Source organism: Pygoscelis adeliae, unplaced genomic scaffold (assembly GCF_000699105.1).
Source record: "Pygoscelis adeliae isolate BGI_AS28 unplaced genomic scaffold, ASM69910v1 Scaffold222, whole genome shotgun sequence".
Taxonomy (NCBI): Eukaryota; Metazoa; Chordata; class Aves; order Sphenisciformes; family Spheniscidae; genus Pygoscelis; species Pygoscelis adeliae.
In genome coordinates this window covers 71770-86300 of record NW_008824309.1, presented here as the reverse complement: position 1 = coordinate 86300, position 14531 = coordinate 71770, and the positions used below count along the sequence as shown (strand labels likewise).

At 38.6% G+C, this 14531-nt stretch overlaps 1 protein-coding gene across 1 annotated transcript in view; it reads left to right on the top strand.

Annotated features, from left to right (window-relative positions):
• MAP3K19 (mitogen-activated protein kinase kinase kinase 19) overlaps positions 1–10621 on the top strand; it is a 17583-nt gene extending 6962 nt beyond the window's left edge. Inside the window, exons 4-9 of the mRNA XM_009318918.1 lie at positions 1087–1328; positions 1989–2032; positions 4243–6699; positions 7896–8045; positions 8260–8957; positions 10555–10621. Coding sequence (XP_009317193.1) covers positions 1087–1328; positions 1989–2032; positions 4243–6699; positions 7896–8045; positions 8260–8957; positions 10555–10621 — 3658 coding nt within the window. The remainder of the gene's footprint in view (positions 1–1086; positions 1329–1988; positions 2033–4242; positions 6700–7895; positions 8046–8259; positions 8958–10554) is intronic.
• Positions 10622–14531: the final 3910 nt, after the last annotated feature.

Here is a 14531-nt window from a genome sequence, read left to right as displayed (position 1 = left end):
ATCCCACTGTCTATGTCATTGATGAAGATATTAAACAGTACTGGTCCCAGTACGGACCCCTGCAGGACACCACTCGTCACCAGCCTCCATCTGGACATTGAGCTGTTGACCACTACGCTCTGGATGTGACCATCTAACCAATTCCTCACCCACCAGACAGTCCACCCATCCAATCCATACCTCTCTAGTTTAGAGAGAAGGATGTTGTGGGGGACCGTGTCAAAGGCCTTGCAGAGGTCCAGACAGACGACATCTGTAGCCCTTCCCATGTCCACTGATGTAGTCACTCCATCACAGAAGGCCACTAGGTTGGTCAGACAGGCCTTGCCCTTGGTGAAGCCATGCTGGCTATCTCGAATCCCCTCCCTGTCCTCCATGTGCCTTAGCATAGCTTCCAGGAGGATCTGTTCCCTGATCTTCCCAGACACAGAGGTGAGACTGACTGGCCTGTAGTTCCCCGGGTCTTCCTTTTTTCCCTTTTTAAAAATGGGGGTTATGTTTCCCCTTTTCCAGTCAGTGGGAACTTCACCGCACTGCCAGGACTTCTCAAATACGATGGATAGTGGCTTAGCAACTTCATCCGCCCGTTCCTTCAGGACCCGCAGATGCATCTCATCAGGTCCCATGAACTTGTGCACCTTCAGGTGCCTTAGACGGTCTCACACCTGTTCTTCCTCTACAGTGGATGGTTCTTCATTCTCCCAGTCCCGGCCTTTGCCTTCTGTGGCTTGGGCAGTGAGGCTGGAGCATTTGCTGGTGGAAGCAAACAGTTTCTGTCAAGAAGGTGAAGGTGGGCAATATGTTTTTCCATTCCTATTGTTGCTCGGTTTACATTGTTTGTCACCTGTAGTGAGACTCATTTACGTTCATTCTCACTTGTAGTCAATCTCTGGCATCACAGTCAGATACTGCCAGGGAGAGCCATAACTTCCCAGGTGGACCAAGAAAGAAAACATACTTTGGCATTCTTGGATCTTACAAACTTCTTGTTCACATTATTTTCCAGTCATGTGATTATTTGAACTGAGTAGGCTCCTTCCACTTACTTTCACACTGTATTTTGTTTTTTTTGGTTTTGTCTTTTAGCCAAATAGCACCAACATCCAGACCGTGGCCAGATCAACAAGTGGCATGTTTTCCAAGTAAAAATCAGTTAGCATTACAGATGAGACATCACACTTCTTTACCTTTCTTCCTGAAGAAAGAGAATGTAGGGCGTGGCTTTGACTTCAGCTTTCTGCTGCAGGCCTCATGCCCAGAATCCAACACTTCAAAATCATTTATGGATTTAGATGCTTTTCAGATAATAAAAGCACAAATACAACAAAGTAAGTTCAATTTTAAAAGTCATAACTTTGTTTAAAAGTTATATATTGCTATCAAATTGGATGGCAAAACCTTACAAGTCCTTTTTCTTTAAACTTTGTTGGCTTTATGTCTGTTTGACTTCTTCACATAAAGTAGACTTCAACCATGTTGACTCTCTTCTTTAATTATGCGTGTGTGTGTATTTGCAGAATGAAGGAGATAAAGAGAAGGAATGACAGACTTCACCATTCCTGTTACTCTGTATAATGAAACTGAGCCCATAAAATGTGAAGTGTAATTCTCTGTAGCTGGAGTGGGGCCATGGTGGCATCTCTTTCACTCTTTGCCTCATACTGGCAATATTAATTAGCCACATACTGAAGTTAGCAAACATCTGAAATTGAGCAGAAACGTTTACTTAAATTATTAGAATCAAAGTATTTTAAAATTATCATATTTTATAGTTTTCTATAGAAAATGGAGTTGTAAAGTTCAGTATCACAATTACATTTTGACTTACAACTTCTTCCTGCATAGCAGATTTATAGCATAGTCCTACAACCACACATCAGACAGATTCTTGGTTTGCAGAACCCTACAGTTTGAAATTAATTTTTAAATGAAAATCATAGTCTGTTTAAGAACACCAAATTAACATTTCATTTGTTTTGATTTTTAAGGGTTAAATATAACAATGCTAAAAACCGGGAACAAGAGATCTGAGGTAAGGTGGTATTATGTATAAAACTGAACACCATTAATAGGATTATATTCTTTCAAAACTTTAAAAATAGCAATACAGAAGAAGTGTAGGTAGTTTCCTCTACTTAATCTTCAGGTTTTTGGATGAACATGAAGTATTTAAGGATATATTTTATATATGTGTGTGTGTGTGTGTATGTGTCTGTGTCAGCAAATCTTCAGATGTATATCAACAATTTGTCAGTAAGGTGTTACATCAGGGATTTTGGGGGGTAAAAGGTTGGCAGTTCAAAAAGATATAAACCCGTTTAAAATAGAAATATGTAAGTTAATTTAAAGTATGCGCATCCTAGATGTTAAACATGTTACATGTCTAGTTTTGCCAAATTTAAAAAAACAATTTTCTTGTATTGAGTGGTAATTTAAAATTGAAGCTGAATTGAAGAACAGTCTTGATATTAGATGATTGCTGAAATTTATTGTGTTAGCAAATAAAAAATAAGGTCTTATAATTAAACACATTTTACATGAAATTTTGTGGTAAGTGTAAATAGGATTCCTGACAAAACTTTTGTACTTACAGGTAAAATTGCTAGTTTGTTTGTATCAGTGCTTCACACTACACAAGCCTTAAAAGTTACAAAAGATCAAATATACTGTATTTAGAAAAAAGAGAATTTGGTCTTTATGGATATTAATATAAAAGACTTGACTCATTGAATCAGCTGTATACTTTAGTGAACCCACTACAGAATACAACAGCGTTCATAGGAAAAAAGTAAAGAAAAGTATAGAAGTAATAGCAAGAGTTCTGACAGATCATAAAAAGGGCTATGGAAAAAATATTTCAAATGGAGGGAAATGTTTAAGAAAAATAATTTAGCTGACCTCAGTGTGATTTAATACAGCTTTATTTAACATCTTAGGCTCTGATGATTTCTAGAGGCATATCATTTGGGATAAACTGAGCATTCATATTAAAGCCATGAAGACTGGACAAAGCCTTCAGGATTGTAAATTTCAAATCAGCATGCATCGCTTTTCCTGGCACATTCAAACCTCAGTTTGCCCTTGGAATGCAAACAAAAATTTCCTGCAGAATGCAAACTGATGTTGAATATAGACATGCAAATGAGTACTCAGAGCATATGACTGTGTGATTATTTCTACTGCATTCATTTGCATAAAAATGTACAGTATATTCAACCTTATTTTTTCTCTATTTCCTATAAAATAAAGAATAGAAATATTATTTTCAGAAAATTATTCTCACTGTGCATCTGAATAATCACAACAAAGTACTCAAATTCTCAGATCTGTTATCTTTCAAAGATATACGGTACCTTTCAACTAATGGGATGGGAAGAGAATGAAGAAGGGAGGAATAATAAAATACATCCCACACACAACAGACTTTTGTGTTAGTTGCCATATAAAAATGGCCTTTGGGTAGCTATCCGTTTAACTTCACTGAAAGTGAAGTGCAGACTGTGCTATCTTCAAATGTACTTAAAACTGTGAGGTAAATCTGTGGCCCATATAACATGGTTTATGGAATTTTATAAGCCTACACTAAATATGTGGAAGATATATATATATGTTTAGATTTATAATAATGTCTTTTAAAACCTATAAATAATTTGTAAAAATTGTTTTCTCCATGGTTAAAATAGCATTCTGTCATAATAGTCTAGCTTTTGCTTTTTAAAAATTGCTTACATGAGATCTAGTTCTATTGGGAATATAATTACCAGTGTCAGCACACTTTGGAGGGCTACATAAAAAGACTAAATATCAGCGTAAGAGTGGTGCTCTCATTCAGTGAGAGTGCACAGCAAGAAAGAAACTTTGGCACATGAAGCCACTGACCAGCCTTTGAATTCCTGTAGCAAACGTGCTATGTGACATAAGACATAGTTAATAACTGACAAGATGATTTGTGTATGTGGACAAAGCTTATTACTCTTAAATCATGGAGAACAACTTGTGCCTTAGAGCAAACGATCCCACTTTCTCTACTATGAAATACTTAGAAATAATTCTGGGTGTGAGAAAATTAATGTATTTTCTCAGGGTTTTGATATTACACTTCATGTTAGGTTAAATATGGGAATATATAAAAGAATAATCCTTTTCTGATTTTCTTGTCTTAGTCTACTTGGTTCTTAATGATTCGATTTTACCTGTATCTGTTGCGTAGCACATTATTAATGTTTTTTATGGAAATTACAGTTTCATTTGCCACCAGTGACATTTCAGCCTGTAAGAACAATTCATCTTGCTCCTCTAGAGGATAATATTGTCAATGAAAGCACCAACATCAGAAATATTTTGAATATTATGAACTCTATTCCTCAGCCTATAAAACCAGTTACTAAATTTTATCAGTATCAGTTAGACAACCTATTAAAAAGGCATGCTGAAAAGTCATCAGACCTGATTGTGGCTACTATTTCTCATAAGTTTGCTCCAGTGAAAGACCTGTACTACTTCAGCATGAGTAACTATTATATGTACCCTAGCAACGAGAAAGAAGAAATTCAAAGCAATTTAAAATGGAGGGAAGCTACCAATACTGAAAAGAATGACCAGATGAAGTACCAGTTTTCAGTGGCTTGTAAGAACATAGATCTCATGACCCAAGCCAGTTTCTGTGATGATAGTCATCCCTACTTGAGCTCAAGTAATGCTCTGATAAACTGTGGAATATATACAGCCCAGACAACATTTACAGTGTCAAGCAACAGAGATGCCTTGAGATCTGGCAATAAGGAAAAAAGAGTGGAGAACTCCTGTAGAACTTGTCTAGAAGAAGGAAATGCTGCAGAGATGATACTGGATTACAGAGCACGTGAAGATGCTGAGACTGTGAACTTTGTGCTCAATAATCATGATTTAGATTCTCCCTATAAAAATGAAGTGATAGAGGCCTACCATGCCTTAGAAGATAATTCTGTAGATGCAGTGATTCCCAGAGTAGAAGTGCAGGATCCTTCTGGAAAACACAGAGAAAGTAATGTTTGTCTCTTTGAATCTGAAATGGAAAAAGAAGCAGTGTCAGAGGCAACTTCAAAAGACCAAAGTGAGCTTGTACCTGTTGTTCATGTTACATTCTCTGAACAAGAACCAGCTATGGAACCATACATTGCTAAACAACCTGCCGCAAAGAAGAGTGTCATTCGTAGCCTGCCTCCTCATGTTACTCAGAGCTTCAACATTCTTGCTCGCAAAGAAAATGACAAAAGTAAAATAAAGATGAAGAGAAATAAACATTCATCAAAATCTAAAATGAGTAGCAAGATAAAGATATCTGAAGACTTAATCGTTTCTGATGAGATTTCCACAAAATGTAATGCCAAGAATCGGATTTTTCCATCTTTGGAACTGCCACATGTGGAATCTGAGACTTCCCTGAAGTGTCAAAAAAAAGCCCCTCAAGCACACAAATACCATTTTGCTCAGAGCGCTCAGAAACTTAAAAAGCAAAGTTTCTCCTGCAGTTGCAAAAATTCCATTATCTTAAAGAAACCTGCTACTCCACTTTCTCTACCGCACGCACAGTCTGCTTCAGATTTTGTAGATCTGAAATACAGTGACATGTTCAAGAAAATAAATTCAAATGACAAAGGCCCAGGTATTTATGAGATGTTTGGAACTCCTGTCTATTCCCACACGCGTGAGCTTGATCAACAGGAGAACAGTTTTTACGGAGATGTTTGTTCTGCTCCATCTGGGAGATGCACCGCTAGCACCTGCAGATCTACCTGCAGTAAAGGGAGAGAGAGCAGCCGAGTAAGGAATACTCCAAAGAGAACATATTCTAAGCCAAAGAAGACCATACCTGGCACTGAACAAAAACAGAAAGGTTTCATTCCAAAGCACAGAAGTACCGAGTTGAGTGACAGCAACACAGAGCAAGATAATGTAATAACTTCTGATTCGGATTGTCAAACAAACACTTCGAGGAGCATGACATTGTTTCATGAAGACAGAGATCGTCATCAGCCTTCATTTTTAGAAGAGCTTTCACAATCAACTAAGCAAAATAATTTTTTTTCAAATTCAAACTTATCAATCATTAAAGAAGTTTCTTTGGAGCAGTCTTTAGACAGTCAGGATAAATCCAACCATCAGAGAGCCGCTACCTGTAGCCAGAATCTTCTTCAGTTCAGTGACAAAGACTACACGGAACGTGTTGCTCTAAGTAGCAGTCTACTAACAACAGACCAGAACATTTGTGTACCCCAGTGCAGGGTGGATATGGATGGCTGCAAAGGCCTGGAATCAGACCAGGCCTCCTTCAAGTCTATAAATAAATGTGAAGCATTGCCCTTTTCGGATAGACTGGAGTGTCAATCCCCTACAAAAAAATTAAATCACAGTTGGGCTTACACACCTCAAAACAGTGGTTTGGCAAATGAATTGACTCAGCCCTCAGTGATTCAGACAAAAAATGTTACAAGCCCCAGCTTCCAGACAAGTCAAAACATTTTGTCCTGGGCAGATGATAAGAATGTGACTGATGAGTTGCTTTGTTGTCTGGCCGAAGAATTGCTAATGCTTGAAGAAAAAGACATCAACTCTTCAAGAACAAAAAATACAGGTTCTAAAATGCAAAATACACACACTAAAGAAGAAGAAAATATGATGAATGGAGATGGAGCAATAGTAAATAGTGCTCTAGAGAAGGTAAAAGTAATTTCTTGTAACTTGCTAGCTCCTTTGAGTAATGCTTCGACACAAGTTTGGATGAACGATAGGAAATAAGTGCTCATTAACGATCAAGTCTTTTTTCTGATTCTTCCAGTGCTCAGTTGAGGATACTCATGTTAGAGGCTGCATGTCAGGACACAAGCTAGATGGTAGAAAGGCATGACAGGAATAGCTATCAAGGCTTATATGATGGGTCAAGATAAACTGAGAAATTGTAGTGAATAAAAAGGAGAGGCTATTTTAACTGAAGAGCATGTATAAAAATGTGCTGGGGCAAGGCAAAAGCTCTTGAGATCTTGACACCTAAGGAATATGAAAAGACACTAGAAATGGTTCTTGTATATCCAAACAGGCAATTTCCTTGAATCTCTGAGTGCAACCGGATACTTTTCTAGGTATGAACTACAAGTATTGGCTTGTCAGACAGACTTCAGGCTGTTTGTTTAATGTTTAATCAAAACTTCAAGCTCAGAAGGCTTAGATTCTGGCCCCTACCTCAGCTAAGAACCTTCGCCTACTAAGGTACTTATCTACCACTACTGCTTCTCCTTGGCCCTGTTAGCTTTTTGTCTGTTTAAATTACAAATTTATAAGGAAATTTCTTTCACTACATGTTGATACACTTCCTTATGCTTCTGCAGACACAGGTGCCAATTATACCTCCATTCTCACTTCTCCTGGGGAGATCCACGGCTAGATGGAGTAATTATTACCATCTTTCTGAAGCAGTCTCTTCTTCCTGTGAAGTCATGTCCAAATGGTTTTCATCAGACTTGGGTTACATATGTTACCTAGAGCAAGGCGATAGTCATATTCACCCTTCAGCTTAGCAAACTGTGCCTATGTGACAAAAAAAAGTAGTAAGCAGATGTATATCCTGCTATTTTAAGTGCTGCTTCTGTCTGTCTTCCTGTCAATGGAAAAAGATGGCATGCTATAATCTTCTGGTTATGCACTATTGTGATATATACTTGAAAATATTTATGTAGTGTTACTTAGTATAGCAATTGTATTGATGAGCAGGGCAATGAGTGTGTGTATATATATATAAAAATCTATAGAAAAGAGTCATGCCAGGTAAAAATTACTCCTTATAAAAAATGTAAGGATAATATGAAGCCTTTCTTTTCCTTCCCTATTTCACCTTACACTGATCATCATCTTTCAAGCAGAGTTATAGTAAAGCCTTTTTGGCATCAAATGAAGAAAGTGACCTGCTAAACTTTGAGGAATCTACTAAATTACCAGGAAGCAGTTTAACTAACAAAGATCCTATCATGTGGACGAGAGGTGAAGTCCTTGGAAAGGGAGCCTATGGCACGGTAAGTTAATGTCTGAATATGTTGACAGATGCACTGGTTGTCTTTGAGATACATCTTGCTTTATAACTGGCTGTTGTCCTATTCAACAAATAACAAATGTTTTAGATTATACAATGAGACATGAAATACGACAAACACAAAGATACTATTTAAAATAAGTACATATTCAGTTTTATTTAAAGTTTCATTTTAATAAATGCTAGTTTCATTGTAGGTGTACTGCGGTCTGACAAGCCAGGGACAATTAATAGCTGTAAAACAGGTTGTTTTGCATACATCAGATCAACTCACCACAGAAAAGGAGTATCAGAAGTTTCATGAGGAAGTTGATCTTCTGAAGACATTGAAGCACGTCAATATTGTGACTTACTTAGGAACTTGTCTGGAAGACAACATTTTAAGCATTTTCATGGAGTTTGTTCCTGGTGGCTCAATTTCTAGTATTATTCATCGTTTTGGTCCATTGCCAGAAATTGTCCTTTGTAAATATACAAAACAAATTCTACAAGGGGTCGCATATTTACATGACAATTGTGTGGTACATAGAGATATCAAAGGCAATAATGTTATGCTCATGCCAAATGGTATAGTAAAGCTAATTGACTTTGGCTGTGCCAGGCGTTTAGCTTGGGTAAGCCTCAGTGGCACACACAGCGAGATGCTCAAGTCTGTGCACGGGACTCCATACTGGATGGCACCAGAAGTTATAAATGAATCTGGATATGGAAGAAAGTCAGACATCTGGAGCGTTGGCTGCACCGTATTTGAGATGGCAACAGGAAAACCACCACTGGCTTCCATGGATAGGATGGCAGCCATGTTCTATATTGGGGCCCACAGAGGACTGATGCCTTCCCTACCTGATCGATTCTCTGGCACTGCAGTGGATTTTGTGCATGCATGCTTAACCAGGTATGTAGATTTTTAACTGAAAAATGGAAGGAAAAAAGCAGATAGTTTCTTTGTAGAGATTGTTGATGGGAGCTTAGGTTACCTCTCATATGGTACAGATGGCTGTGTAGAAAAACTGTATTGTAGATGCATAGGTTTTTCAACATTTCAGGAAAGCCTTTAAATAATAGTATACCTAAAAGAGCTTTACTCTCTGTGATGGTACAAACCCCCCTCACAAATTCTCTTTTTGTAGGCCTTATCCTCATCATTTACTTTCCCTGTAATTTTCATGCAGAAACATAGCACCATTGAGTTTTAGACAAAATGTTTGATAAATTTCTTTGACGTGCCTTGCTGTTCCAATATCCCATTGGCTGAGTCTGGCCTGTGTCAGGCAAGTTGTTTTGAGGACGATATTCTAAATGAAAGAGCCTTCACCTAATTCTTATCTTCTGCAGTAGAAAAAAAAAAAATCTGTTGTCACTGCCAGTCTAGGAAATACATACTTATTTGAAACATGAAGTTCTCTATATTTAAAGAACCCCACTAGCATTCACCCATTATAAGAATTATTTTTGTAGTGTTTGTTTTGTTTTAAATATCAGCTTTGTCCTAGATGTTTGAACGGACTATTAATTTCAAGAGCTAAGTTCCTGACCTCTACAGGTAGTCTTTATAAAATTAATAGCAGCATTTTACATGTCTCTAAAGACCAGATTTGAGTGCTAGAGAGAAGCAGGCTTATTTAGTGGGTATGGCAGTGATCTTGGAGGCAGGAAGCCTGATTTCTAATCCATGGATTAGAATTATGGTATGGTTACGGTTCCTATGGACCATAGAACAATAACCAGAAAAACTGTGGACTGTATATAGAGACATCATATATACTTTGATTCAGAGAGAACAGTGTTTAAAAGGTAGAAGGAACTGTTAGGTAGGAAGAAACATACAGATATAAAGCATTTTTAATAAAGTATTTACCTTTTCAAAAGTCAGGATGCACCTGTGGCAGCAAAGTTCTAACGTATGATCCCACCATGTCCTGAATATAAATGCCTCCCTCATCCCATCTTCCCCATTAGTTTATTATTTAAGAAATCAGTGTCCTTTACTTCTTCCCCTGTTTTTTTTCTCCAAATTGAGCGTTGAAAAAGCCCAAAGCCCTTGGCTTTAGCAAGCCAGTGTTGTAATTACAATACTGTAATTCCAAATGGGCTCCTTAACATGAATGATGTTGGTTGGAGATGACGGAACATCCTGACTGACACAGGATCAAACAAATAATTGTCACCCTCCTTAAATAAGTTTTTGGTGCACCTGAAACAGCCACATTAGCAGAATTATTCAAAGTTCTGGAAGGAATTTAGAGGAACAAGGAATGATTTCTGTAATAATAAAGTATTTCAGTTTTATAGTTCATAAATTCCAACAGTCTCTTCCCATAAATCCTGCTTTCCTTTTTACCAGCTTTATTAAAAAAAAAAAAAAAAAAAAAGAGTAACGACTGGAGAAATGAGGGAAAAAAAAAGGCTGTTTGCATTTAGATTTTACAAACAATTACATCACAGGCATGCATATTCATTTTATGTACTGATTTTTCAAACCCTCAATGCAGAGATCAACACGAACGCCCTTCTGCTCTGCAGTTGCTGGACCATCCCTTTGTGAAAGGAAGACAGTGAATTTTTCAAAACTCTTGCCAAATGAGTATATATTTTCCATATAAAAAATTTCCACTTGTGAAAAAAGATCAGAAGGAACTGGACTTAAAAGTGACAGCAGAAATTACTAGAGAGCAATTGTGTACAAGGAGTCTATTATTAGACAGCAGTATGATTAAAGTAACATTTTTTGCAATGTCTGCGCTCGTTGGAGTGGGCATGCCTTCACCGGGAACACAGGGCCACGTTTTGTTGTATTTGGAGAGACTTTAAGAGAAAAAAGCACACATCACCATCACCGGTATGGGACAGGCAAGGTAAGCCGGAACGCCAGTTTGTCTGTAAAGACCTATGGAATGTATGCTATTGGCAGAAAGGATTGCAGATACTGAAAGCTCTGTGAAAAAGCTCTGCAGGAAGCTCTACTCAAACTTGTAGATGTGTCATTAAATCTGCCTGTGACGATCCCGTAGGAACCCCAAACCATGTAACTATATGGGCATAAAACGTACTGAAGCTTCTATTTAGCTGGACAGGCCCTTTAATTTTTAGCTGGTGAAAAAAAAAAACTAGTTTTTGCATACATGCATCAGTCCTTTGTTACTGAGGAACAGTATCACTACGAGGTACTGTAGTGATAGTGACAAGAGATACCCAGGTGTACCCATGTGCATCTTTATTAAGCTTACATCAAGATCAGTTCCTAATCTGGCTAGAATTATGAATCTAAACTTTGTGACTGTCTTTTCTCAATGAAGTAGTGCATTTTATGGACAGTCTCAGGTGACAGAACGGTTGAGGTTGGAAAGGGCCTCTGGAGATGCTCTAATCCAATCCCACCGCTCGGAGCAGGGTTGACTGAAGCAGGCTGCTCAGGCCATTGTCCATTTGGCTTTGAGTATCACCAAGGATGGCGACTCCACAGCCTCCCTAGGCAACATGTTCCAGTGTTTAACCACCCTCATAGTAAAAATGTTTTTATGTTTGAACAGACTGTCTTGTATGTCAAGTTGTGCCCATTGCCTCTTGTCCCGTCACTGGTAACACTGAAGAGTCTGGCTCTCTCTTCCTCAGTGTCCCCATCAGGTATTGATACACACGGATGCAATTCCCCCTGAACCTACTCTTTCATCTTGGAGTAGCATATTTTCTGTGTTCAGAGTGATGTGCTGTAATTCTCACCCTTCCATTTGCTGATACAGAGCAGCAAAGGCATAGGAGCATTACCTTTCTCTTGTTTGCAAAGGCTGTAAAATGCTGTTTGAATCACTAGACAGTCTGCTGCTATTTTTCTATATCCTTAATCTGAAATAGAAGAGCAAATTTGGTTCTGAAACTTGAACTGTTTTGAGAACCACTTGAGTGAGCGCTCTGTAATTAGATGACATGTAACAGTCTCCATCTGCACTGTGAAAATAATTTTTACAGTTAGTTAGTATAGCTAGCTACTACTAACTGCACAAAATTAAATAAAATTTGAAGAACATTATTATTTTGTCATGGTTTAACCTCAGTCGGCAACTGAGCACCACACAGCCGCTCGCTCACTTCCCTCGCCCCCCGACGGGATGCCAGAGAATTGGAAGAGTAGAAGCGAGAAAACTCATGGGTTGAGATAAGAACAGTTTAATAATTGAAAGAAAATAATAATAATAATAATACACAAAGCAAGTGATGCACGATGCAATTGCTCACCACCCGCCGACCGATGCCCAGCCAGTCCCCGAGCAGCGGCCCCCCCGGCCAGCTCCCCCCAGTTTATGTACTGAGCATGACGTCCCATGGTATGGAATGTCCCTTTGGCCAGTTGGGGTCAGCTGTCCTGGCTGTGCCCCCTCCCAGCTTCTTGTGCACCCCCAGCCTTCTCAGTCGGTAGAGCATGGGAAGCTGAAAAGTCCTTGGCTAGTGTAAGCACTACCTAGCAACAACTAAAACATTGGTGCGTTATCAACTTTGTTCTCATCCTAAATCCAAAACACAGCACTGTGCCAGCTACTAGGAAGGAAATTAACTCTATCCCTGCTTGAAACCAGGACATATATATTAAAAAAAAAAGGTCAGGTATTAGTATTTAGATTGTCCTCTTTCTGATAAGGCTTCTTCCTGAGTATTTTTCAAATTTAAGATTTCAGGGGAATGAGACATTGTAGAAACCAAAAATTGATTCACCACACATCAAAATGCGGTGAACCTTACGCCTTTGCGAGCACCTAGGCTCCAGGAAGAGGTGCAGTAAAACTCAGCCCTACAACTGTTAAGGGCTGAGCTCTCAAGAATTCAAGACCCTGAGCTCAGTGCCAGCAGTAACATGAAAATTAGTGTCTTACAAAAAGAAGGAAGTTCTAAGTTTTATATAAAATCAACTTTCCCCAGAGCGCTAAACATTTTAGTTACTTAAATAGCTTTCAAACTTTATTTTATTCCAGTAGTCTGACTTCAGACAGTTGGTCTAAACTTCATAAAAGCGAAGAGAAAGCAGTACTTCTAGCAAAATCCTTTATTAATAGTTTCTGTAGGTATAATGTCACATAACAATGACAGATTATTATGCCAGTGTAAGAGAAATCCTAACATCACAGTAATCTTCAAAGTTCAAACAGTTAGCGGTCCCATTCTGAGGAACACCGCTTGGTCCTCAGGCCAAAAACCCATGGCAACTTCACGTTAAAGTACCTTGCAGAATAAAGGTAGGAACCCTGGCATGTGAACTCAAGCAGGATGTATGTAACTCATGATGTACACCAGTTCTTCTCAGATTAAGGTAGTGTCTCCAACAAAGCTGCAAAGTAAATGTGAGTTTTTATTTAGCATGAAATGAAACTGAGATGACGGTCATAAGCAGGGAACGAATGGGGATGCTCTAGGATGTACAAGTCCACCCCCCCCCCCCCCCCCCGCATGTGTCATGAGCAAAACTAATGTCTCTTGTTAAAGTCTGAGTTCTCCAATATTAAGGTTATTACTTATTTGCAATTTAAATGTAATGCTTAACCCAGCTAATTACACTAAAATTAGTCTCCAACTTAAAGGTTTGTAAAACATTAACCTGAGTTTTTAATCAAAGTGTGAAAGTACGTTTTTGCTTTTGTTTAACCAGACTTAGGGAACGAGGTGGTTGTTTAAGGCCAGTGCTTGCAACAAAGGTATTTCAGCTTAATGATGCTGGAGAACAGGGGAGATGTGATTGCATCCCAGCCCCGGGCTCAGCGCAGCTAAACCAGGAAGTACATTGGCTTCGGGCGGCCTTGGGTCGCTCGGCTGAGTCCAGTCTAGAACATTCTATAAACAAGTCTAACTTTGCATATTTCTTACTTGATGAGACCACAGCTTTTCACATCAACATCCAGATAATTCAGATACCTGTAATAAGGTATCTAATGTAATAAGGGGAAAGGGTGAGAAACTTTAAAAACCGCCTCAAACACCTTTATTTTCAATGAAAAGTGACTCAGTGAGGAGGGTCATAATTAATTGTTCATAGTAGTTGAGCAGGGCAAGCCTTACCGTTTTAAAAAGAGTACAGTCTTCATTTCTAAACGCAGTGAAGAAGCCATTACGAAGTATGCAGGCTGCCAAGCACTAGGTATGACCACGTTGCTGTGATGCCAAGTTTCCTCAAGATTTGGAGCTTAAAGTTTGAGAACCTGAAAATACGGTGTCCTTTTATCGTTGTAGGGGATACCTAGTATTTCTTTTACGCACTAATATTTAAAGCGCTGAGCTATTGCTCAAATCTCGGGAAAAGGGAGGGTTCTTAGGCATGCCAACCCAGCTATTTTACACTGGTCTGGAAACTACAAACAGCAATATGATGTAAAAATTTGCATCTCAAAACATGCATCAACCTTTCTTCTCAAGGAAGCAGATGTTGAGCCCAGAAAACCCAGTCTCTTGAGATTATTTGGGTTCAAAATTAGTGCTTTTTCACCAA